Genomic DNA, 27,670 nt, shown 5'->3' on the forward strand with positions numbered 1-27,670 from the left:
GGCCAATTCAGTTCAAGGATTGTTTATCTAAACGACTTTGTCAGGGTTCCTTGCAAATTATATTTCAGAAACAGCTTGTTTACTCAGGTTCCTTTTAACTACAGGCAGATCATCCTGATATGAACGACTGATATATGAAGCCCATCTGTCACCGCAATTTAAATAAAAACCAGCAGAAAAACAAATACATTCTGTATTCAGGCCACTGCTTTTGTGACCTTGCGGATAACCTAACGGCATGTGTTGTAACTGGACTACATGTCCCATCACTCTTGACTGCTGGCCATGCTGACTGGGGCTGATGGGGGTCGTAGTCGAACAACGTCTGAAGAGTACCACATTAGCTACCCCTTCGGGTAAACTATGGTTTAATGGATAGCAAGTGAAAGGGAACAGTCAGGGTGACAGGAGATCCAGCGATACAGCTACATACACAAGCCTGCCCTTAATAGGCTTGCAACATGCCATCTTCATAACCCATGCTTTGGCTTGTTTAAAGCAAGCTCTGGCAAGTTTTTAAGCCACGATTTATGGTCCCATTTCTAACGAAAAGCCAGATTTCGTGGAAACCGTAATGAAACTGCTGCAGTCGTTCTCCTGGCCATGCAGGAAGAGGAGAGGGAAATCGTGAGAATGAGAGGCTAGCAGCAGCTCCTCCCATTAAACCATGATGCAGTATTACATGCAAATGTCGCCAAAGACACTAGAGGACCTGCAAGTGTTATCTGGGAGAAATGGCAGTCTTTGGAAAGGGAGAGGGGTTTTTTTTTTAATCAATAAGAATGGTAACAAAATAAAACAATAGCTTTGTTTTTTAAAAAATAAATCGGTTGTGGTTATTACACTCTTAAATTTAGGCGAACTTTTAAGGGCTTAGCTTAATCCTAGATTTTTCCAGAATGTGTTTTAAGATTCTGCATGGTATTTCTACACATGTATGATTGAGGGTATTTTTATTTTTAAAAGGTAAGCCATTCCAGAACCAGCCCTTAACCGTTCTTTTTAGAGTCAGGGTATGTGTGAAGAGAGATTGAGTACAGAAGCATATTTGCGGCTAAATAAATAGAGGCCAACAAGCTGAGGGGAGTGGATCTGTTAGGATGGGATATTTTCTACTTACCAGTGAATTCCCTCTACTGTAATAAATACTGTTTGTACTTGAAAGGGGATTCCATTAAGGGGATAATGTTGTGTAATTCAATAGGCAGCCTGAAGAAGGTACAGCTCAAGTGGCTCAGTAATGCGTGGCTATGTACTAATCCTATTTTGCAACAGGCAGTTTTCACTTTAATTTTTGCTTTGCTGCCAAAACTCTCTTCTCTTGCATTCTCTTCATATAATTAATAGCTTTCGAGGGGGCACTTAATCCAAACAACCCCCTGCTCATTGTATCTGTGCTTTAGTAGCAGAGGTTATCCTTTTATAATCCTGAGCACGTACCATATTTGTGAGAGATTGAGCCCTTTGTGGAATCAGAGACTGCAAAGCTTTTCATATCAGTTGCTCTTCTTCCACCAGCAAAAGACTGACTACCCTAAGATCGGGTCACATTCAGTGTTGCTGTTGATAGACATGCCTTCTGGATTTTCAGTCACACTTTTTGTTGACGGCACAATGTTTCTACAGGGAACCCCATTTCAGGCAGTGGTCAGGTCCTTTTCCACATTTTGTACACAGTTTGAGAGGTGGGAGTTCTTTATGGCAATAGAACTCCCGGAAATTATATTAGTGGAGTTAACAGGCACAGACCCAGAGAACTACAAGTACCTCTAGAAGGACTTTTGCCTGATTCATATATCTCAGCAGATTGTGATTGAAACCAGTAGGATGAACCTGAAACCTTCGGTGACATTAAGAGTTGTAGCCAAATGTTAGTCGGAGTAGACACATTGGAATTAAAGGACATGGCTACCTTAGGTCCATTAATTTCATTGGGTCTACTCCGAGTACAGTGGTACCTTGGGTTACATACGCTTCAGGTTACATACGCTTCAGGTTACAGACCCCGCTAACTCAGAAATAGTACCTTGGGTTAAGAACTTTGCTTTAGGATGAGAACAGAAATCGTGCTCCAGCGGTGTGGCAGCAGCAGGAGGCCCCATTAGCTAAAGTGGTGCTTCAGGTTAAGAACAGTTTCAGGTTAAGAACAGATCTCCAGAACGAATTAAGTACTTAACCCGAGGTACCACTGTCTGTTGGATACAATCCTAAACTAACTCTTTTGTAGGGAACAATGAGACTATCTCGCAACCCTCCGCATATCCAGTGAAACAAACAAACAAACAAACAAACAAACAAACAAACTGCTGTTCTTCTGAGTGGGTACAGGGGAGAAAAAGATTGGGATGTGGTAGCAGGCAGAGAATTATACAATTTGCTTTGGTTTCTGCTTACAGTGCCAGACGAAAACAAAGGAGACCCAGGTTTGAATTCTCAGTCAGCCGTCAAGCTTTCTGAGTGACTTTGGGCCAGTCACAAGGAAGGAAAGATGGGATCCAAATGTCCACTGACAGAGGCATTATGCTTCTGAATACCAGTCCCTGGAAACCACAGAAGTGGGGAATGTTGTACTCATTGTGGTCCTGCTTGTGGACTTCCTGTAGGCATCTGATTGGCTCCTGTGAGAACAGGATGCTGGGCTAGATAGGCTACTGGTCTGATCCAGCAGGTTCTTCTTATATAAAACACACATCGGTGTATTAATTCTTGTATATAGAGCATTTGACTGAAGCTAGGCTTGAAAGTGTGTGGGCAGTACCCTTTGAAGCAAGTATGGTGTCGTGATCCTGGCATTCTGCAGGCAATTCAGCCCAAGGATTCAGAGTGGGAAGATGGAATTGTCCTCAAGGCCAGCCCCAGGTGTGCATACCAAACCAGGAGCACCTATTCAAGATGAAACCATTGCCCCAGTATCTTTCTGTCCTCTCCTCTGACTCTTAGGACTCCAGCTCAGTCTTGGTGGAACCGCAGCATGAATCATGCTCATTCCCTGCAGTTCTGAAATCAAGGACTTCACAGATGCTATGATTCAGCAGCATCAACAAACAAAAACAGAAGCAAGACAAGCATTGATGTTCTTTCTGACTCCAGACTTTATTTTACTTTTTGTTAAGTTTTTTTTATATATATAAAAACCCAACTTGATGCTCCAGCTACTTGCATGTAGCTAAAGGACCTAAATGGAGTTCCCAAATAATACTAGAAACAGAGGGGTGCATATTTTTTTTCTCTGCCTTATTTTTCTGCATTTTAAATGCCTATAAGTAAAAAATGAAAAGAGAGAAGTATGTAGTTATTTCTGCATAGATCCCTCTTTTCATTTATTTATTTATTTATTTATTTATTTATTTATTTATTTATTTATTTTGCTAACAAGCTTTTCTTGAGATTATTTTGGTCCCCTGGATGCATTTTGAACACTTAATAGTACTAACCATGCTAATTACTAATAATTCCAATGACATTATGAAATAACAACATACAGTGGTGCCCCGCAAGACGAATGCCTCGCAAGATGGAAAACCCGCTAGACGAAAGGGTTTTCCGTTTTGAAGGTGCTTCGCAAAACGAATTTCCTATGGGCTTGCTTCGCAAGACGACAATGCCTTGCGAGTTCCTGCTGGTTTTTTTTCCTTTCCCCCCTTTTTTCTAAGCCGCTAAGCCTCTTATCAGCTGATCCGATCAGCAGATAAGCCGCTAAAAGCCGCTAATAGCGCTAATCCACTAATCCATCAATGGGCTTGCTTCGCAAGACGAAAAAACCCCTAGACGAAGAGAATCACAGAACGGATTCTTTTCGTCTTGCGAGGCACCACTGTACTGATAATTTTCACCCATAAGTTTCCCAAAGTTTGTAATATTAGAAAGCTTTCTTTTACTTCTCCCTCCTTGCCATTCCCAGCACCTTAGCCTGCACTGTAGAGTATGGTTCTGTTACAATCCTTGCCTTGCCAGCATCTTAAACCCTATCCCATTTCACCATTTTGCAAATTGTTCCCAAGGGACCCTGCCACGTAGACCAGGCCAAAGGCCCATGTGTTCCAGATGTTAGAATTCCATGTGTTCTCACAGTGGCCCACCAGGTGCCTTTGGGAAGTCCTGAAGCATGACAGCACTCTCTGCCCTTGGGCTCCCCAGAAACTGGTGTTTAGAGGCATGCCACCTTTGATACTGGACGTATGAATGAATTTATTATTCTGGTCACAGACCAGTTCCAGCCCACATACAATATCAAGGAAGTCATAAATTACAATAGGGATACATTTGAATTTGCATTTAGGTATAACAGGGACAATAGAGATATAGCAACAGTATATATATATATATATATATATATATATATATATATATATATATATATATATATGCAGGTTTTGGTGTCTTCGGGTGTCTTCCCGTGTAAGAGTTGGGGTGTCTAGGCGACGTTTCGACGAGGTCTCACTCGTCATCTTCAGGCTGGTGCTTTCGGCTTCTTGTTACTGGAACAGAGCAGGATCTCAGTGTTTGAGTTCCTATAAATACTGTTGAGGGGGTGTGGTGTATAGCCTCCAACGTTCTGGGCAGAGAGGAAGTTCCCAGGTTAGTGTGCCTTTTCTTCTTTTGTTCCTTAATTACTTGAGGGATATCTTGAGTGATTTCTTGAGTGATATTCTGAGTACCACTTAGGTGGGTCATTAGGTGTGGATTAGTTGCTAAAGCTTTCGTGTCTTGACCTCTTGAGCTTGTGAAGAGTTTTTCTGAGAAGATGGCTGTACTGCACTTAGTTGTGCTCTGGCTTGGCTTCGTGTATAGGGGCGAGCTGTGGTTTTGTACAGACACCATCCAGTAGCCAAACCATAGTGGCACCTCCGGATGCTGCACCCCCCTGCAATCCCTACACAGATCTGGCTGGCACAGGGCACAAAACCACAGCTCGCCCCTATACACGAAGCCAAGCCAGAGCACAACTAAGTGCAGTACAGCCATCTTCTCAGAAAAACTCTTCACAAGCTCAAGAGGTCAAGACACGAAAGCTTTAGCAACTAATCCACACCTAATGACCCACCTAAGTGGTACTCAGAATATCACTCAAGAAATCACTCAAGATATCCCTCAAGTAATTAAGGAACAAAAGAAGAAAAGGCACACTAACCTGGGAACTTCCTCTCTGCCCAGAACGTTGGAGGCTATACACCACACCCCCTCAACAGTATTTATAGGAACTCAAACACTGAGATCCTGCTCTGTTCCAGTAACAAGAAGCCGAAAGCACCAGCCTGAAGATGACGAGTGAGACCTCGTCGAAACGTCGCCTAGACACCCCAACTCTTACACGGGAAGACACCCGAAGACACCAAAACCTGCATTCCTGTACCCGTGAAAATCTACGAAAGCAAATATATATATATATATATATATATATATATATATATATATATATATATATATAAAAAATTAAAACTTAGTTGTTAACATATAACCTAAAATTATCATTTAAGGCCTTAATGACTATGATAGCACAGCTCATTTACCCTTGCAAGATTCAACGTGCTGCCATCTGCCTTATTGAAGGGCAGATTTGAGGGTAAACCATACGCAGAACGAGTCTGCCCCTGCAACTTGATGGAGGTAGAAACTGTCTCTCATGCCTTGTTACGCTGCCATTTCTACGGGGATATACGCTTGGTATTTATTACCCCTGCTATGCAAAAATCTCCAAATAAATCCGATACTGGACGTAGTACACAACCATAATGGCTGCCACCCCTGAACAGCCTTACCTTCAATGTTTTTTCCCCTCACCCATCCCCTTTAAAAGCTGTGTAAGATACATCTTGTGGTAGAAAATTCTATCGTATCCTGAATCTTACACCCTTCAGCTTCACTTTGATGGCTCCTGGGTTCCAGAATTATGGGAGAGGGAGGAAACTTCTGTCTATTTTCTCTACACTATGTACAATTTTATTCACCCTCTATCCTGTCCTCACCTTACTCCCCAGCTTTTAAAATCTAAAAACTCCCAAATGTTTTAATCTTTCCTCACAGAGGAGTTCCTGCAGCCCATTGGTATTTTTTGTTGGCCCTGTTTGGTACATTTTTCAGCACACCATTTCTCCCTCAGCTCTAAAGCACTCTTTTTACACAAAGCTGTAGGTTCCCGGCATTAGTAATTTCCTTTAGACATCACCTTTTGGCAGCTGCTGGGAAGCTGCAGTTCCCCAGGGCTGCAGAGCTTTCTGAGGGTCCCAGGAGCCAAAGCAGGAAAGGGCCAGTTGTTGTTTTGTCAGATTTCCACGGCTTAAGGATTTAGTCCTTTGTGTAGCTCTTCCCACTTCTATGTTGACTAGCAGAAGCCAAATAAACAACAACAAAAAATGATCAGATATATTTACCAAAAGGTTTATATCCAGCAGTTTCTACTGAATCAATCTTCAAGATAGCAATGATTTTCTTTTTTAAAACAACAACAACCCCAAACCAAAAAACAATGTAATTTCACCAGTTCATTTAATTTGCCTTGTTTATACAGGCTGTAAAGCTCGGCTATTCTTGGAGCATCATTTGGGTTACTTTAGTACAGAATGTCATTTTTTAAAAAAATGGAATAGAGCACGTAGCCTAGTCATAGCACAAATGACAGAATTAAGGTAGCTCAAGATAAATTCCAGAATTAGTTGGTTATTACAGTTTCTGCCCAGTATGTTTTTGAGGTGAATGAGTCCTTTTAAACCTTAATTCTTAATTAATTAAACTCCACACAGGGTTTTGTTATCTACTGCCTGACCTGTAATCTTTATTAAATCACAAAATGCTAAAGTACGTGCACCTGGCAAATCACAAGGGAATGATTCTTACCCAGCTATACCCTTTGAGGAATGACGTGTTTTGTCAATTCAAAATTGGGTTGATTAGCAGCTATGCAATTGTTCCTGAATAATCTCTTTCCAGGCCTTTTATTTGGTGCCTTGGCAAGCAAGGTTGTGTTGGTAGTAGAATACTGGCTTTCCAGGGCTTTGACCATTTGTGATATCTCAGAAAGCAAGTACTTTTGAAAGCAAACAAAATTTCCCCAGAGCCATGCTGTTTAAGAGCATAGGATGAGACCTGCTGGATCAGGCCAAAGACCCATCGAGTCCAGCATAGTGGACAACCAGGCCTGTGGGAAAGGGGGACCTCAGTGCAGCAATGCTCTCCTCATTTGCAATTGCCAGAAACGACTATTCAGAAGTACACTGCCTATGTCAGTTGAGGTATGGCATAGCCTTATCCTCTTTGAATTTGTCTAATACTCTTTCAAAGCCATCTAATTTGGTAGCCATCGCTACACCCAGTGGCGTAGCGTGGGGGGTGCAGGGGGGGCCAGCCGCACCGGGTGCAACATCTGGGGGTTAGGGTTAGGGTGCGCAAATCCATGGGTTAGGGGGCGCAAATCCACGGGTTAGGGGGCGCAAATTACTTGCCTTGCCCCGGGTGCTGACAACCCACGCTACGCCACTGGCTACACCTTGTGGGAGTGAAATCCATAGTTTTAAGTATGTGCTGTGTGAAGAAGTCTGTTCTGAATCTTCCAACACTCTGCTTCATTGGATGACCCGACTTCTAGTGATACAAAAAAAGGAGAATTCACTTTCTCCTCACTATGCATAATTTTATAAACCTCTGCCCTGCCCCCTGTTACTCACCTTTTGTCCAAACTTAAAAGCCCAAGATGTGATAACCTTTCCTCGCAGGAGCATGGTTCATTTTAGTTTTCTGCCATTTTCTAGTTGTACAATATCTGTTTAATCATGTGATAGTTAATGCGCGTCGTTTTTACCTGTCTGAAAGAGGGAGTGGGGCAAGATCTATATGCTTCTCAGGTCCCGAGCGATATGCTGGTAGCGGCACACATTATGGGAATATGGTAAAGGTAAAGGGACCCCTGACCATTAGGTCCAGTCATGACCGACTCTGGGGTTGTGGCACTCATCTTGCTTTATTGGCCGAGGGAGAGGGATACAGCTTCCGGGTCATGTGGCCAGCATGACTAAGTCACTTCTGGTGAAACCAGAGCAGTGCACAGAAACGCCGTTTACCTTCCCGCCGGAGCGGTACCTATTTATCTACTTGCACCTTGACGTGCTTTCGAACTGCTAGGTGGGCAGGAGCAGGGACCAAGCAACAGGAGCTCACCCCGTCATGGGGATTCGAACCGCCAGCCTTCTGATCGGCAATGGGAATATGGACTACCACCAAATAGGTGAACGTATCATAGTGATGCATCTCTTAAATTGGCGCAAATCTTAAAGCTATATGCCATAGGAGCACAGCACGTTGGACAGAATTATACTAATTGTTAATATGTTTTCAATCCATCACCACAATTTCTTTAGTGTCACTGAGCTCTGAGCGCATGTTATAAACTTACCCAGGGAAACCAAAATAACATGCTTGCTGCAGACTTGACAGAAGAAAGCAGCAATTAGACACTGATGCAGTCACTGCTGCGCTTTGGCTGGAGCAATTACGCTGGACTGTCTTCTAGTCCTGAGCAATGTAATTATTTTCAAGCTTTTTCAACCCCCCCTCTCCCTCCCGCCTGCCAAGCAGCTGTAGTTTGCTTACACATAGATTAGAACATCTCTTAATTCCTTTCTACCCCTCCGTTGGGTGGTGTTTGCTCCTAGTTTTGTACAGATGACCAATCATTGGTATTTTTCCATCCACAGAAAGGACCCCCGACCGGGACTGACCGAGTGAAGAAAGGAGGATCCTATATGTGCCACAAGGTAATGCTAAAAGACAGTTGTCAATCTGCTGCTGTGCAATAGGCTCTTATTTTGTACGCCTGAGAATTAGTGGCATAAAATGACACACAGAGAGAATTGCATCTCGTGGTGCACATCTGAAAAGAAGCACTTCTGGGTGGACAAATGTGGCGGGGTGGGGTGGGGGAGATAAAACAATGAACTGTTAATTTGAATTCCCATTTATCTAAGCTGAGATAAAATATCAGTTGTCTCCTAATTTTAGCTTGACGGCAATTTAGCTGTCCCACTTTTGCATAGTTAAGACAGCAAGGAACTTTACAATCTTCCTTTTACTCCAGCGGCCAACCCACACAACTGCTGGCACAAGTGCTTCTTTAAATCGAGCTTCTGCTGAGGCCTCTTCAAGTGCAACTGTGTAAGGATATAAGGAGAACAATGCTGAACTGCAAACAAGGCCCATCTCACTCTCAGGGGTGAGGAACTGGATCTGGCGGGTGAGACAGATCCTTGTCTCCCTGCCCCAGTTTGACAACTAGTTATGGCCACCTGATGTCAGTCACCTGATGTCACAAGGATGCCAGGCAACTCAGTTTCACCTGTGCAGTAGTTTGAAGGCCTCCCTCCCCCCCCCAAACCCTCTGATTGTCACGTGGATCTATGCAAGTTCTGGGCTTTGCAGGTCCTCCAGCTGATCAGCAATGTCTGCAGCTCTTACGGTCCAGCCATGCCTGCACTTTCCTTGTACCTGATGTTACATCAGATGTAGAGCAGGTAGGTGTAGCTTGGCCAAAATGGGGGTTCTAGGCCAACTGGAAAAGCCTGGCCGGCTAATTAGGCCTGTGGGTTGGAGGTTCCCTACTGCTGACAAATCTAAGCCAGCCCCACAGACTCATCTGGTGGATGGGTTTCTGGGGATGGCACTGCATTCCTTTCCCCCTCTGAGTCCTCAACCGCATCCCCAGAAGAAGGAGATGATGAAGAAGAAGAAGATTACTTTGGCAGGTTGATTTAGAGCTATGGTGATTGGAATAAGGTAAAGGTAAAGAGACCCCTGACCATTGGGTCCAGTTGTGGCCGACTCTGGGGTTGCGGCGCTCATCTCGCTTTATTGGCCAAGGGAGCCGACATACAGTTTCTGGGTCATGTGGCCAGCATGACTAAGCCGCTTCTGGCGAACCAGAGCAGCGCATGGAAACGCCGTTTACCTTCCCACCGGAGCGGTACCTGTTTATCTACTTGCGCTTTGACGTGCTTTCGAACTGCTAGGTTGGCAGGAGCAGGGACCGAGCAACGGGAGCTCACCCCGTCGTGGGGATTCAAACTACCAACGTTCTGATCGGCAAGTCCTAGGCTCTGTGGTTTAACCCACAGTGCCACCTGCACCCCTTGATTGGAATAAGAGGAGTGTACTATTGAGGGAAGAGGCTATTGGTGGGTTGTGTACATGTACCTACCACCTCTCGAAGATCCCAGGACACCTGTACTTTATTTTTTAAAACATGGTCTTACAACCAGTTAGGATTCTGGCTCCTGTCACCACAACAATGCCAGGATGACAGCCGAGCGATTGGTTTTCTAATGCGGAGACTCTCAGTTGCTGAGCCTGATGATAGTGTACTTTTTAGGCCTCCAAAATCAAGGATGCTAGCTGTTTTTATATGATAGCAAACTATATTCTGCAGGAGTTATGTAATTAAACAGAGCCCTTAGCTGACCCTACAGTAGTTCACACCCATCCTTGGGTGTTGGGGTGTGTTTTAACCTAAGAGGAAACCAAGAGAAAATCTTAGCTTAATGCTTAATTTCCCTTCTTTTCTTTTTTAAAATAGCACGCTTTCTGTCCTGGAAAGTTATTGCAGGTAGGAATGTAAGCCACCTCAGCCACAAAGCTAAATTCAAGATTGTGGGATCTCCAATAATTTTTATGAAGCCAACTTTTGCTAGAGCTGGACTACTCACCTTCAAATAAAAAAAAGAGGAGAACCTATGACCCTCAAGATGATGTTGAACTCCAAACCACATCAGTCCCAGCCAGCATGGTCAGGGATGATGGGCTCTGTAGTTCAAATATCATCTGAGGTGCCACAGGTTTCCCCTCTTTGCCTTATGGTGAAGAATTGAGTACAGAGACAAGACAGACAAGAAGTCTACCTTTGCATTCTTCTCATCTTAAATATGAAAGTTTTGGGAGAAGTTGTTAAATAGATTGTGAAAAAGACTTGAGAATATAAGTGAGGCTAATGATAAAGAAATAAATCCTACGTTCTTAGCAACCAGTAATTGATATGAAACACTTCTTGCACAGTGTTGTAATAGGAAATGCATGCTCCTCCATCTCCATCATTTGGCTAATTCCAGTGAACCACACAGCATAATTCTTAAAACAACAACAACAACAACAACAACTACGTCACAGCTATGACCCCAATTTTATTTATTCTAATTAAAAATTAATCTTACTGTGTTTATCTTTTCATTTGGGTGCTTTGAAAGGTCCTGTTTTAAAACACACTTTAAGATTCTCATCTGTAACCTATCCTCCATAGGAAGCTTACATTTCCTACTTTCAGATCACATGTTCCAGGTTTTATTTTGGGGTGAAATCAATGTCACACATTAATTAGCAGATTTGATTAAATTAACAGCGGCATTGCAGCTTTCTTTACAGATGAGTAAGATGGCCCATTTTAGAGTCTACTGAAGATAGTGTAGTCTTTTTTCTTTTCTTTTTTTTAAGGATGTGAAAAGTCATCTGTTATCTCAGGGTCGGAAAGCACAGTATAACGAAGCAGTGCAGAGCCTTTACTAAACCTGGATTGACTATCCATTTCTAGGGTTTAGACATAGGTAAGGTAACTGAGACTAAATCTGCAGGAGATTATCTGAAATAAGCCAAGAAACTTTCTCTGAATTCTGAAAGTACCAACCTGAATTATTCCCTCCTGAGCCCATAAACTCCCAACCTCCCTTTCCTCCTATTACTTATAGTAGCATACTCTTCAAAGCCGCTTTTGTTTCAGCACGACAACTGTACAAAAGATTTCATACGCCCAGCAATAAATGTTAGAGGTCAAATGGCATAAGCTTACTTAGAGATCTTATATGCAGATTTGTTCTTTGTCTTTTGCCTGTCAATAAACAGTGTTTGGGTGTGAAAATAAAACAACCTATAAACAGAGAAACTGACAAAGTGTTATGATAGAAAGCAGGCATACTAATACATCACTTTTCCTTGCTGTCCAAAGATGTCTCCAAGTTTAACAGTTCAACATGACCTGCCTTTATGAAGCAATCAAAGTGATCTACCTGTAAGGAGCACCACACAAACCTTGCACCTGTATTGCCTTGTGTTTTCCCACCTTATACCTTGCCAGTCCCAAGCTTAACATTATAATATGCGGTTTGTGCCAGGATTTTAAAATCGCAAAAAAGAGCAAAACACAAAAGTCAGACACGATCTAGACGAAGGTTACACATTTTTAAAGGGCCTATTGAACTCATTCATTGCGACTTTGTTCAGAGTAATCATAGAATCATAGAGTTGGAAGGGATCCCAAGGGTGATCTACTTCAAGACCTCTGCAGTGCATGAATATGATTGGGTTGCCCGTCCTGTTTGTTTCAGTGTGAGGGTAAAGCACCTGCCCAATTGTGGAGGGCTGGTTTACAGTCTCTCTTCTGCCCACCAATTCATGGAGGCCCTGGGGTCTTACAGTCCTGCAGCTGCCCCCCAGTTTGTCATGGAGGAGGCACTTAAGAGAAATAGGGGAGGTGGTCTCTTGGAGGCACTGCGGGAGGCCGTTTAAGGCACAATGACAACATACCATAGCAACACAGAGATGGAAAGGGACGTGCCCGAAATGAACTTGTAAGTAAGAAGAGGGAGTGACCGGAGGCTTGAAATGGCAGGGTGATGCAAGGAAGTCAGTGCTGCCACTGCAGCAGCAGTAATAACCCAGGGCAGGGTGTGTTGGAGAAGCAGAAGCGTCCAAGGGAGAGCGCAGCAACAGTGATACTGTTGAGGGGAAGCTAGATTTTGCTGGTCAGGAAACAACCATAATACACAGAGCTTGCCTATTGAGGTACGTGGACAGCCTACAGGTTCTGGGTACAGAAATATTAATGCTAGAAGAAGGAATGCAGCAGTAACCGTATGGCTACAGGCCCAGCTTCGGGAATTGTGGAATGGGGAAAGGGAAATAGATTAAGCAGTGGGTGACCAGGGGCAGAGGGAGTGAAGAAAACTGGGACTGTGATGAGTTTGAGAGAAGCTTCCGGAGGGAAAGAGGATTCTCAGCATCAACTGTAGCTGAGAGGAGATATGAAATTACACTGACGTGTGTCTTGTAGCTCATGGTTGTATTGTATATTCTGGCATGTCACTTTTAGCCCATCCTTGCTATATCAAATTAATTGAATCTCTACACTGACTGGCAATTTTTGAAATCCCAGGGCACAGCTGTATGGTCCACCCTTCCTCTTTCTTAAGTTTACAGTCAATTAAATAAGATTCTCCTAGACATATGTCATTACCTCTCTGTTCCAGGTCATCTTAATTCAAAGTCAGTTGTTGACCCGTGAGCCGAGTTTTAATGCAGAAGGAAAATGAGTAGTCAGTGTTGATGACTGATCTCGTTTAATGGGAAAAGTCATCTTGATGTCATGCGTCCCAACAACTGCTGACTGTATCAATTTAATCAGTCACATAAGGAAATGTTTGGCTTTTCTAAATGTAGTGCTGCTCAGATAGTCAAACACGAAAAACTGAAAGCAGAACCCTCTGCCTTATTCGGTAAGTTTCTGTCTTCTGCCACAAATTAATAGGGTGGCCACAGGCAAACCAAATCCAGTTATGGATTTGCCTTACATAGTGCATCAGGTCATTATCATTAATCACTGTCATTAAGTAAACATTTTGGGCTACAGCTCAGACAGAAAGGTTGAATCTGTTTATTAAGCTATAAATCCCATTGGGGGTTACTGGCTATAGACTATGAGTGATCCAGCTGTGATCACATATGATTATGTGCTGCAGGATTAGGCACTGGGTGGCCCTCTAATCAAGATCTCACATGGTATATTGTGATAATGTGCGTACTACTTTGAGATAAGCCTCTGTGGGCAAAAAACAAACAAACCAGCGGTCTATTTTTTTGTTTTATTTTATTAGATTTGTATCCTACCCTTCCTCCCAAGAATCCCAGGACAGCAGGCCTAGTCTTTGCATCAAATGCAGATGTGTGTGTGTGTGTGTGTGTGTATGGCAGACACACACAAGAAATGCAGGTTTATGTCTTTATTTGAGTGGTAATGGATAATTGGATTTTAAAATTTGCTATACTATCACATAGCTTCTAAATAGGATCAATAGAAAGAGTTTGGCTGTATAATAATAATAATAATAATAATAATAATAATAATAATAATAATTTATTATTTATACCCCACCCATCTGGCTGAGTTTCCCCAGCCACTCTGGGCGGCTTCCAATCGAGTTTTAAAAACACAGCATTAAATATTAAAAACTTCCCTAAACAGGGCTGCCTTCAGATGTCTTTTAAAGATAAGATAGCTGCTTATTTCCTTCACATCTGAAGGGAGGGCATTCCACAGAGTGGGCCCCACTACCGAGAAGGCCCTCTGTCTGGTTCCCTGTAACCTCACTTTTCGCAATGAGGGAACCGCCAGAAGGCTCTCGGCACTAGATCTCAGTGTCCGGGCTGAACGTAATAGGTGGTTGAGTTTTGCTCCATGAACTAAGGTTTTCTTCTTTGTGCAACCTGAAGCCAATGCATGCAGCTATCTATTAAAGTCCAAATTAGTTGATTTCAGTGGATCTGTACATGCTGAGCCAGCCTTGCAAATTCTTAAAGCACATACCTACAGTAGGGTTACAGATACACTTACAGATGTGTTGGAAGTATTCTCAGATAAATACACTCCAACCTGTTGAAACTGCCAACTTTGTTGATTTTAATGTGTTTTAATAAATATGTAAATAAAATATTGGGATTTCTTTTGCGTTAATGGGTTGTATCCAATGGGTGCTTTACACTAGTGAAAAGCATTTTGCCAGTCACTCCTACCACCTTCAGTATCATTTCCCAAACTGTTCTAGAGGGTCCCTCCAACTCTCAGCACTACATCTTTTGGATGGCTGCAGTGGATTGGGGGTCAGCAGGTAACAAATATTGAAACTGTGTCCTCTGTAAGCATGAGGGTTTTTTCCCCTAGTTCAAATCCATTTGGATGCAATTTGGAAAGTTTTCAGGTAATAGGGATAACAGGCAATTGCAAAATTATGGGGGGGGGGGAATTTGTGTCCCATTAGCTGTATTAGAGGGAATATATATATATATATATATATATATGTATATGTATATGTATATGTATATGTATATGTATATTACAGATAGACCCCATGACCCCAGAATCTCTACTAGGTATGTGGTTGTGGACATCAGGTATGGACACCAACAGCATTTCTCTGTTACCACTTCCCCATCTCTAAATATATCACTGTATCACACAGATACGGCTGCCTTACATATCGCCGCAGCAGATATGCTAAAGGATTACAAGGGGCTGAGATTACTATGGCAACAAAATTCCTATCATTCTCTTACAGCTGCACTTCTCAAAAGATAAGGCAGGCCTCCCCAAGGAGATTGAAACAATTGCTAGGGAGGCGCAGTCCATGACAGAATAAAATTGAAAAAAAAGGGCAAAAAGTGTGGAGGAGGATTTTAAAAGAAGCTAAAGTGGAGAGAAAGGGACAATTCTTCTTAGAGGCTCATTCAAAGGTGGTAAAACATTGGCACCAAGACCCCTGACTACTAAAGGGGTTTCAGATCACGCGCCAAGAGACGCATTAAAAGCAGCCCTGGCTTGACTGCTGCTAGGCAAGGGGAATCATACACCTAGGAAAACGTTACAGGTTTGGGGATGTGGCTGACGCTGTGGGCCTAGAACAGAGCCCAGAACTTGCCGATCAGAAGGTCGGCAGTTCGAATCCCCGCGACAGGGTGAGCTCCCATTGCTCGCTCCCAGCTCCTTTTCACCTAGCAGTTCGAAAGCACGTCAAAGTGCAAGTAGATAAATAGGTACCACTCCGGCGGGAAGGTAAACGGCGTTTCCATGCACTGCTCTGGTTCACCAGAAGTGCCTTAGTCATGCTGGCCACATGACCCGGAAGCTGTACGCCGGCTCCCTCGGCCAATAAAGCGAGATGAGCACCGCAACCCCAGAGTCGGGCACGACTGGACCTAATGGTCAGGGGCCCCTTTACTTATGGCAGAAAAAGTGAAGGAGTCTAATCTGTGACTGCTTGAGAGTCAGGGTACTGGATGATCTGGAACCATTTCCAAAATAGAACCATAAAATTGTAGAGTTGGGGGATGTTCTTAAAGTCAGAAGGTGTTGTTTTGCTTGTTGGAGTTGAGCTCCAGTAATATTTGTCTGAGTGAAAAAGCCATGAAATGTGAAACTGGTGCCAAGCCTTTACATCAGTAGTGCACAGGAGAAAACCTAACCATTTTTCTTCTCATCCTAAAGAGGCAGGCTGTCAAGACCATCCCTTAAGCAGACGGGCTAATTTATCTAGTTTATGATTTTTCGTTTCAAGCAGGCACCATGGGGGGGGGGGGGGCTACCGCACATGTTCCTTGTTGCTGATATAGGATCTCCCCAGTGCAGAGCTACTTTGCCATGTTCAGCTAATGAATTGGCACACTTTAATTGACACCCGTGGTAATGCCACTATTGTCCCTCTCAGTCCTACTGCTATAGGTATCGATGCACAGCCCGAAGCCAAAACACCCCTGACAGCTCTGCTTCGAACCTGGGGTTCCGCTGCGCTGCTGACACTCTGCCTGACTACTTAAAGTGACAAAGGCTGGCTGGCAGCTGTGGAGGACCGAAAGATCTCACCCGAGGCAAGAAGCGCTTAAGGAAGAGAAGGACCTTGGCTCAGTGAAGGATGTCTTGCTTGGAAAGATGAAAATTGAAATGCTGAACTTTCTGCTTTAATGAACCTCGGTGGGAGGGGGGAAACGGGCTGGATTTCCATGTGTGTTTCCGGAAATCTAGCACTGACGTATGGAGTATTAACTTTGATTGTTTTACGTTTGAGAACTGAGAAGAATTATGGTCATGAATTGAGGGGGTTCTCTCTTAATAAGGAAAAGAAATGTTTAGAGGCAATTGGCTTCAACTAGGAGATGGATTTACAAAAGCAGGAAGTGAAATGCTGCTTTATTTCTTTTAATAATTCAGTGTGTGGCTTCCAAGTGGCCCCCCCAATACCACATATGGCCTTCAGTGGCCAACTTCCTGCAATATTGGAATCAACCTTTGTTTAATTAGCCTCATGGATTACAGTCCTAAAGATGCAGGCATCAGTGTATACAGTTTGAATTAGCTGCAAATATGTTTTCATAGAGTGTGTAGAATCCTTATAGGAGCTACAAATGACCCAAATTAGAAAAATGTGCACAAACAATGCATTTAATGTTTCCAGTTTATCCTTGTTGCCAAATCTAAGGTACTTTCACTAAGGATTGAAACCTATATACATTTAGTTAGGAGTAACGTTGGCATTTCTGGACCAAATGTGATTGTTGGTTGAATGAACGGGACATCTGAAGTGTTGGTGTGTGGAATGAGGAGGGGTAGGGTGAAAATCAGACACAGTGTACACCAGAGATGGGAAACTTGGACCCTCTAGGTGTCTTTGGATATTTCATACCAAACTGCCATTGAACTTTTGCACACCACAGACTTACACTAAGCATACTCCTTTTGCAGAACAGGAAAAAGTTCTTTCTCTAGTCAATGGCCCTTTTGGGAGGAAAATACATAAAAAATAATGATAGGGAAAATGATGATGAAAATAAGCTGTGAGGCTTAAATGTGCTAATATTGAGACCTAGCTATAGAATTTTGAAGCAGTTAACTAATATCTTTGATGTCATTCGGTCTGAGAACTGATAAAGGTGGAAGCCAAAACATTTTGCTGTAAGAATTTAAAATTTCTGTCTTGTTTCTAGTCACTATAAAGAGTGTGTGTGTGTGTGTGTGTGTGTGTACACACTAGTCTTCTGGTTGTAAATGGTTTTAACTTTTAACTTATTTTGATTCTGCATTTTATATACAGGTAGTTGTAACCTACTTAGGAACCTTATGATGGGTAAGAAATACAATAAATCAGGCATAACCAATGAAGTGCCTTCCAGATGTTTCTGGATTATAACTCCTCTGACATTCATGACCATTGGCCATGGGGCTGATGGGAGTTGGAGTCTTAAGCACATCTGGTGGGCACCATGTTGTTAACCCCTGAAATGCCATTACTACTTAGGGATAGAGAACCTATGGCACTTCAGCTGTTGTTGAATTCTAACTTCTGTCATGCCTGACCATTGGCTGCTGGGGGTCCATCTGGTGGGCCACAAGCTCCCCACCTTTGACTTAAAATGTTTCTAATCATATGAATTAAGCATCTGTTAATGCTAAGCAAGCTGGTGTGCTGTAAGCTTCTCACATTTCATGATGTAAAATACATGGTTTTTAAATTCATTTAATTCAAGTATTTAAAAGTGAATTTAATTCAATTCATTTTTGCCTATCTATTCTACTGTTTTCCATTCTTCTTCCAAAGAAGGATATTGTATCTGTTTGGTGTTTTGGTACAATAGAACTGGAGACCACAGAGACATTTTCACTCTAAAACCATTTATGCTGGAGTTCTGGGTAGTAAATGTACAGATTTTGACCTTGGCAGAAAAACCAACCCAAACCATCAAAGTGACTTGTGTGTAATGGAAACTGCCAGTATTAGCTTGTATATACCTGCACATGATGTGGCCTAGTAAATAGCACAAAACTGAGATGAGCTAAGTTAATCAACAGCAAACACTAGGATAGTTTTGGCCTTGGTTCCCATGTGTAAAATGGAAGTAAGAAGAATTTTCTCTGGGGTGAATGAGACAAGGATGTTAAAGTGCTAGAAGGATTAACAATCACCACAGCCTCATTCTGCCTAATGGTAGGGCCAGCCCTGTATTTGTTTTGCTGACAGTGGGGCAAGTTATAGCAAAGTGCTGGAAAACTGAAGAAGAAATAGCTTTGACTATCTGGTACTGTCTAGACTACATTGTTAGCAGAGAAGCTTATTAAGCAGATAAGAGTAGCATGAGCTTGTGTTGCAACAGATGACTTTTTGCAAGAGTGGCACTGCTTCATACCTCATGTTAATCATCACTAAAGCCACCAGCTACCCACAACGACCTCTGCAAGGGCATCTTCAGATGCCAGTTTTCACAAAATGCACAGAATATGAAGCAAACCTTTACCACAAATACACACTGAGAAATTAGTAACACACTTCTTTATCTAGTTATCTTGTTAAGAAAAGCAGTTAGAAGTCCATGTCAGCAGTTTAGCATAGAAATTTGAACAAGTCCAGCACTCATTCCTGCCACTATATTGCTCAGGGATTTCTTCGCTATACTGGATCTCATATTGAAATCCATTGGTAATTATTTAGCAGTTTCACCCATCTCCAGCTTTCTAGCAAATACATTTAAAGGTTGACAACCCAGTCAAGATTGTTGCCTGGATCAAGCAATGTGTTTTGTTTTCCATGTTTCTTTGGGCAAGAAAAGTGCTTCCTCTTTTTCTTCCTGGTCCTGCAATTTTCTTTTGAAAATACAAAATCAAAATAAATAAATCATGGCTTCTAATTAAACACTCTGTTCCCAGTTGTGATTCTTGCATTGTTGTCAGTCCAGCTGTGAATTTAGCAAATTGCCCTGTGTTCTACTAGGGAAGAAGTGCCCCAGCAAGATTTGGAGATGTGGAAAGATGGAGATGGGGATTTTGTTGTTGTGTTAGATTATGTCAAAGGGAGTTGTTTTGATCATAACGGAAAGTGCTCAGCTGTTGTATCATCCCGTAGCCTTTGATTGCAAAAGTTTGCTGTCTAAAGCTATCATCAAAGGCTTTCCTGTTTGTGCTATGGCATAACACTGCAGGAGGCAAGTTGTGTTGGGAAGTGTGGCCCAGTGCAGTTCTCCAGTTATGAACCCTGATTCGTGCGGCAGTAACTGAGAAGTGACTAGGTAAGCAGAACCTTGACTCCCATCCTTCAAGTTTATTCAGCTACACCCTGAAATCTGAGAAAACCGCTTGATCCTGTGCATGCATACTCAGAAGTAAGTCTCACTATGTTCAGTGGGGCTTGCTCTCAAGTATGAATAGGATTTCAGGATGAAATTACAATTCCTGCTTCTCCACTGGCACAGAGTAATCCTTTGCACTATACCCACAACCTGCAACCTGTCTCAGTTAATGCAAAACATATCTACAAGCTTAAAACCATTCATTCCTTGGTCTTTCCTGCTGGTGTATCTAGCAATTACTTGTGTATGCCCATAAATGACTGGCGAAACTAGAGCAGTGGACAGAAATACCATTTAGCTTCCCGCCAGAGCAGTACTTATTTATCTACTTGCACTTTGACGTGCTTTCAAACTGCTAGGTTGGCAGGAGCTGGGACAGAACAACAGGAGCTCACCCCTTTGCGGGGATTTGAACCGCCGACCTTCCGATAGGCAAGCCCTAGGCTCAGTGGTTTAGACCAGTGTTCCCCAACCTTGGGCCTCCAGCTGTTTTTGGACTACAATTCCTATCATCCTTGACCACCGGTCTTGCTAGCGAGGGATGATGGGAGTTGTAGTCCAAAAACAGCTGGAGGCCCAAGGTTGCGGAACACTGGTTTAGACCACAGATGTCTACAATGTACCAGCATAATGGCAACAATGTGGGGGACACTACTCCTGCACTATGCAAGTAATTTCGCAGTTGTGATAGCACAGATGTGGCTCAATCTGACTAGTTAATATGCAAATCATTTAGGTGTAAGAGACCCTTAAACAGAGGGATTCTTTTCTCACATTGGTTCCTTTGTATGCCATGATAATGGAGATTTTCTGCCCTATCTTGGGTTAGCAGGAATGAACAGTGTACTTGATTGCTTCTGTTTCTCTCCTCCCCGGTTGTGAGTGAGATGAGCAAACCAGGAAGCCTTGGCTTTGTAGTACATCCAAACCAGCATTCTTGGTTTGCTGCTCCTGAACAAGCCACCATCAGCAAACCAACAAGAAGCCATGGCTTCTTCTGACTTGTTAAGGAGCAACAATAAATGATCCCTGGTTTGCGTTAAGCCAGGGTTTCCTGCTTTATCTGATTCTTGACAGGGGACGATCAAAGCAGGTGGGCAATGCTCATTTCTGATTAATGTAAAGCCAGAAAGTCTGCCTTACTGTTGGCACAAGTCTGGTTATTGGTGTGCCATTTATTTATTTCATAAAAATTATACACTGCTTGAATGTAAAAAAACCAAAACCCTTCAAAGCAGTTTACAATGTTATGTACTAATCACACACAGTAAGAGAGAGCAAAGTGAGAGCATGAGCCAATCTGAATGTACCGGTAATCTAGATCCACTTTGTCCGTTTATGCTTAAAATTGAGTGTGTGTTTATGCACAAGCAGAACTCAAGTCAATTAAGTATTTTGAAAGGTCCAATCTTAGATTTAATCTAATCATATCTAATCTTAAATTTCTATGTGCCTTTTTGTGCTTAATCCCTACAATTAGTAGATTTCAAGACTATGAAGATATATATTTTTAACAGAGCAGAATATTAATTCTTCAGATAAATCTAATTTTGAAAGATAGTTGGGAAGCAGGGGTGCTGAAAGAAATGCAGTTGTCACTAAATCCTACTTTAGAACATTTATAGATAGTTCAAAGCATTGGTTTCCTGGTACTTTCTGCTGTTTAATATTCCACCAGTATGAAACAAAACAAAATGTTCCCTTCAAGCTCCTGACATATGGCTGAACAAATCTCTTGTATGGGACTAAAGCCTCTTGAATATATTTATTAACAAGTCTGAAAAGCCTTGCTCTTGGATCTACCCACTCATCTGTAAAATCAGAACACAAGTGAAATGGATGGCATCTGAACCAGTAGCTTGTGATTTCATGCCTGTAGAGCTATGCATTTGGTAAGCATGACATCTCTCTCTTGCTCTGGTGTCTGTCAGTTGCAATCTTGCTTTTAAAGAGGTATTGGTAATGGTAAGTATTGGGTGAGCAGAGGCTTGCAAGATAGCTGATTCTCTAGCATCCAGGAACTCCCAGCTCCGGTTTTACACATTGGAAACTGACTTACCCTAAGGTGAATATAGGACTGCAACCTTCATGTCTTGAAAATTTGTATGTTTAATAGAATGAAACTGTAGGTAAAGAAACTAAGTTAGTCCCTCAGCATTTGTTGATCTTACATTCAGTTTGTGGCAGCACCTGGTAGGTCAGGGCTGTTCTTCAGCCTTGGGTCTACAGATGTTGATGGACTATAACTCCCATCTTCTCTGATCATTGACTAGTGGATCATTAGAAGTGGATCATGGGAGTTGTAGTCCAACATCTAGGGACCAATTAGGGGGGACAGACTGGTGGGGATGGAATGAACAAAGACACTTCGTTCACCTAGAGAATATTCTAGAAGACATTTGTCACATTTTACATCTGAGTAGTGAACTTTTTGAAAATCTCCTTGTTAAGGGTAGGTAATTCATCCTTTTTTCCGTTCTGTGGTTGTTGCTGTATCCTAAGGTTGCAAACTTGCAGTCTGATACAAAGAAGGGAACCAGGGCTAGCTTGGCCATGAGACAGACAGCCAATGCTGGGGACCACAGCGGCTTGCCATTCTTTCCCCCTGAGGTAGCCTGCTCTACACTCCCTGAGCTAACTAGCTGCCCTCAGGTACAATGGAGGATCACCCAGGTCACATTAACATGCTGATCTGCTTGAATTCTGTATGTGGCTTGGGTGAGGGTACTATCTGCTCCTTTGCCTCAGGCAGCAAAATATCTTGAGTTAGTCCAGCAGGGAGCAGGACTTGGCAGACTCTTGTGCCAGTAGTGGTGCACCCTGCTGACACTTACCTGGACACGGTTGGGCCAGCAGGGTGGTGAGGTCGAGTCCATGTGGGTGAACAGGAAGGAGCAATCATTCCCCATCCCCCATATGCAGCAGTAACTCCAATAGCACCCCGAAACACACACCTCTGCTGCCTGCGGCTGGTGCTGGCAGCTGTGAAGGAATGAGTCTGCCCTTAGGTTTTAACACAGGGAGGAATGTATAGCAAATCAGCTGTTGCTGTAAACCTCTCTTCGTTCCAGTCTGCTACTCTAGCTAACCCAGCTCAACAGAGCCTATGGAAAATGGCTATGAAAGAATCATCTGAGCGGGTAAAAAAAAAACACCCCAAAGCCCTGACTAGGCCATTATTTTTTTGGTTGAGTGGCTAGCAGTGCTGATCTATGTCTATCCCTCTGGGTCCTCCTCCATGCATCTTAGAATTTATAAGCAATAAATGGCATCTCAATGCCATTTTTATTTTACCCCCTCAAAAAAAAAAAAAAATCCTATGGAAGACGAAAGTGTAGCACTGTCGGTTGTGGAAGGTAGGGGAAATAATAATAAGATCACACTCTAGGAATAAATGAGTGGAAACGTGCGTGAGGAACCTGTGGCCCACCAGATGTTGGAGTGCAAATCCCATAATCTATCTGTTGTCCATAAGACTGGGACTGATATTACTACTACTACTACTACTACTACTACCACCACCCTTCATCTGAGGATTGCAGGGGGGCTTACAATATAAAAACACAACAATACATACCATAAGGTAAAGGTAAAGGGACCCCTGACCATTGGGTCCAGTCATGGCTGACTCTGGGGTTGCGGCGCTCATCTCGCTTTATTGGCTGAGGGAGCCGGTGTACAGCTTTCGGGTCATGTGGCCAGCATGACTAAGCCACTTCTGGCGAACCAGAGCAGCGCACGGAAACGCTGTTGACCTTCCCACTGGAGCGGTACATATTTATCTACTTGCACTTTGACATGCTTTCAAACTACTAGGTTGGCAGGAGCAGGGACCAAGCAATGGGAGCTCACCCCGTCGCGGGGATTCAAACTACCGACCTTCCGATCGGCAAGTCTTAGGCTCTGTGGTTTAACCCACAGCGCCACCCGCGTCCCTAATACATACCATAGTAACAATCAAAAACCATACCCACCCCCAGTTTAAAAGGCCATAGATTGTTTAATTAGCCAAAGGCCAGTAACAGTTGGAATCTAGCAACATCTGTAGGACAACAGTTATCTAAGCATGATAAATCTTAGATCATACATGGGATAGTGTGGAACAGTCTTGCAGCAGAGATTTGTGAGAAGGGGCTGTGATTTCGATTTTGAGGCAGGGATAAGAGAGATCGCAGCTGCTTCTCATGAATCTCTGCCACTAGATTATTCCACCATTTAATTTGTATTTTCCAAATAGATTTATTATGCTTAGAGCAAACTCTAAGGTGCACCTATATGCAAGTCTTCCAGATGGTAGAAATAGGAGCTCCATTGCACCTCTTTAACTGTTGATTCTGACTGGTGTCCATACCAGAAAAAAGATTGCTAAAAATTTGCTTACTAGAACAAAGCCAGCTCTGCATGGCCAAATCAAAACCTGGTATTAAAGCATAGTGCACTCAATTCTTTCATATGGTTTTTCAGTAAACTATGTTCACTGATACAGGAAGTCTTCTGCAGAGCAGGAATTAAAAAGCAACAACAGCTAGATATGTATAAACAAAGTGATTTGTCATCTTTGGATACCACTAGAACTGCCCCCTGGTATACTATGTTTAAATATCAGCAGGGCCATGAAATTACTTTACTGTTTTGAAAGCTTTCAGCCCCACTAGCTCAGATTTCATTTGATGACCTCTGCAGTTTTTAGATGAAAGACACAGCTATATTCCTTATGCTTGGAAAGGAATACGAAGGTGAGGAACTCAGGAGTGCATTGCACTATTTGTCTTGCTGCCCTGTAGCAGAATGGCAGCATTAAGGTGTCACAGCAAATCTCCAGTATTGAAGGCAGTTAGCTTCTGAATGACTGTTGAGAATCACAAGTGCTGTTGGGCTTAAGAGCTGCTTCCTGCAGACAGCTGTTTGGCCAATGGGATAACAGAAAGATGGATCAGATGGGCCCTTGAACTGATATTATTATTATTATTATTATTATTATTATTATTATGTTTGTTAATACATACCCCAGCCACTCTGGCCGGCTTTCAACAGAAAATTAAAAACAGAATAAAACTTCAAACATTAAAAACTTCCCTAAACAGGGCTGCCTTCAGATGTCTTCTAAAAGTCAGATAGCTGTTTATCTCTTTGACATCTGATGGGAGGGCGTTCAACAGGGCGGGTGCCACTACCGAGAAGGTCCTCTGCCTGGTTCCCTGTAACTTCGCTTCTTGCAGTGAGGGATCTGCCAGAAGGCCCTCAGCGCTGGACCTCAGTGTCCGGGCAGAATGATGGAGGTGGAGACACTCCTTCAGGTATACTGGACAAAGGCCGGTTAGGGCTTTAAAGGTCAGCACCAACACTTTGAATTGTGCTCAGAAAGAGCAGCTCTCTTTTTATACTTTTAAAATACTGGTTCAGAAGTAAAGAAACTTTAGGGAAACTGGTGGTTTAGAAGAGGCAATAGAGTATTCACGTCATTGCTGAGAACTAAGCCTGGAGTAAACACCACAGAAGAACTGCGGTTTTGTTACTGACTCTTAGCTGCTTAAAGCCAAAGCTCATAAAGGGGGTGTTTTTGATCTCACACTTGAATATGGTGCAGAATTACAGCTGACTCTGCTGCTGCTTTCCTTCCCTGCTCATCACACTTGCTGCGTTCACCCCAACTGTAACATTATCTGGGAAGTACATGACTTCTGCACTGCTCATATCACTTCTTTGTTTGAAAGATCTCTTCTTCCTGCCTATGAAGAGATCCCAAGCCAGGTACAAATTGCACAGTCAATAAAAAATGAAATCCAAACCACAACTACAAATGCTATATGAAACAAATTGCTTTGGTTCTGGCACAAAACCATTATTCATTTCAGTGGCAGTCATAGGTTACACCCTTAAGCGCAAAGCAGGTGTAGTTGAGAGAACTATTTGCGGCCAAGTTGCATTTCTCCATTGGGATGCTCCCACCTACTAAGGAGCTCCAGTTTTTCCAGAAAAGGCATCATAATCATTAGACCTTCCTAACTGTATGTTGAGAGACACGGGTGGCGCTGTGGGTTAAACCACAGAGCCTAGGACTTGCCGATCAGAAGGTCGGCGGTTCGAATCCCCGCAACAGGGTGAGCTCCCGTTGCTCAGTCCCTGCTCCTGTCAACCTAGCTGTTCGAAAGCATGAAGTGCAAGTAGGTAAATAGGTACTGCTCCAGCGGGAAGGTAAACGGTGTTTCCATGCACTGCTCTGGTTCACCAGAAGTGGCTTAGTCATGCTGGCCACATGACCCGGAAGCTGTATCCCTCTCCCTCGGCCAATAAAGTGAGATGAGCGCCACAACCCCAGAGTTGGCCACGACTGGACCTAATGGTCAGGGGTCCCTTTACCTTTACCTTTAACTGTATGTTAACTTATTTTGCTACATTGGCCTATTTTCTTTGGCATATTACACACAGGTTTTTGGAACGTCTTCTGAGTTTCTGCACTTTGTGGGGGTGGGAGACTATCTGAAAAGTACTTCCATAGTGCCACTCTCGATCGTGGCTGAGCAATTTGTCGGAAGATTCAGGACAGAGAGAATAAATCACGTCACACACTGCATAGTTCAGCTATGGAACTCACCCCCTCAGAAGGGCCACCCACAAACTAGGATGGCTTTTAAAAAGGATTAGAAAGAAATTGTGGACAAGGCTAACAATGGCTACCTCCACTATTAGAAGGGGCATGCCTCTGAACACCAGTCGCTTGGAATTGGCTTCCCACAGGCACCTGGTGACTGTGAGAACAGGACATTGGACTACAAGGTTTGACCCAGCAGGCTCTTCTCGTGTTCTTAAAGGTATGAATGTGCACCCATACCCACGATTGTAATTATTACAATAATTCTGTATCAGAAATCTAAGCAGATAAAATACTTCTGAATGCCTTTATAACAACGACGCAAGCTGTTTGTGCTTGTGGATTTTGACACAAAAAGGGAAGGGGAAAAGTATTACATTGTAAGTGAACATTCATTTTTAAAGGGGGAAGTGGTCCCTCCCCAAAAGTGGTTAATACTTGAGGTAATACAATAGACACATGTCGGTGTATAAAACGAAAAGGGAAATGTCTGACAGGGCACTGAATTTCAGGCTGCTTACGTGGCGCCTCAAAAGGCAATGGTAGCAGTTATGTTATGATAAGATTAGCTAATCTTCATCTGTCCACTGTGACCCAATTGGTTTCCCAAACTTGTCTCGCAAAAAAGAAAAAAAGGGTACTGGGTAAAGTAAACCTGACACAGGCAGACCGGAAATGAGAGCAACACCCATTATCCTCAAAGAGAACAAACTTTTCTCTTTACCCCAACACCCCCCCCCCCAATTTGTTCCTTGTTTCCTCTGTATAAGCATAGAGTTCACGACTATGGAACTTTCCTTTACTAACTGGAATGCACAGCTGATCCAGATGACATTTTGAAGAGCAGAACTCGGCTGCTGAGGAACTGTATTTTCCCAGCTAAAAAAATCTACAGTATGGAGTTGCGATGAAAATGAGATTCCTCTGCCCACCTCCACCTTCCCTTCCATCCACCGAAACACGAGGACTTTTGCGGTAATGAAGTTGTTATGAATTGCTGGTGTGGGAGTGCTTTGCTTCAGGAGTCAGCCTGGTGGTAAAAGTGGGAGGTTGTCAAGCTCATATCCCCACCCAAGCCTTTGCAGCAGAGATGTGATCAAGGGGACAGTTCAGATTTATCTTACAAAGTCAGATAGATGCCGAGCTAGTTATGATGCTTGTCATTGCAAG

General features: G+C 43.0%; 1 protein-coding gene across 3 annotated transcripts in view; it reads left to right on the plus strand.

Moving 5' to 3' along the window:
- Positions 1 to 27,670, plus strand: part of SUMF1 (sulfatase modifying factor 1) — a 71,624-nt gene extending 43,954 nt beyond the window's left edge. Inside the window, exons 8-9 of one of the 3 annotated variants that reach the window (XM_083493125.1) lie at positions 8,688 to 8,747; positions 27,271 to 27,670. In XM_083493125.1, coding sequence (XP_083349251.1) covers positions 8,688 to 8,747; positions 27,271 to 27,306 — 96 coding nt within the window. In that variant the 3' untranslated portion in view covers positions 27,307 to 27,670. Of the gene's footprint in view, positions 1 to 2,396; positions 3,150 to 8,687; positions 8,748 to 16,502; positions 19,476 to 27,270 lie in introns of those variants that run through there. The other 2 variants (XM_083493124.1, XM_083493126.1) reach the window with 2 other exon arrangements.

This window comes from Podarcis liolepis (assembly GCF_965112155.1).
Source record: "Podarcis liolepis genome assembly, chromosome: 2".
NCBI classification, from domain to species: Eukaryota; Metazoa; Chordata; class Lepidosauria; order Squamata; family Lacertidae; genus Podarcis; species Podarcis liolepis.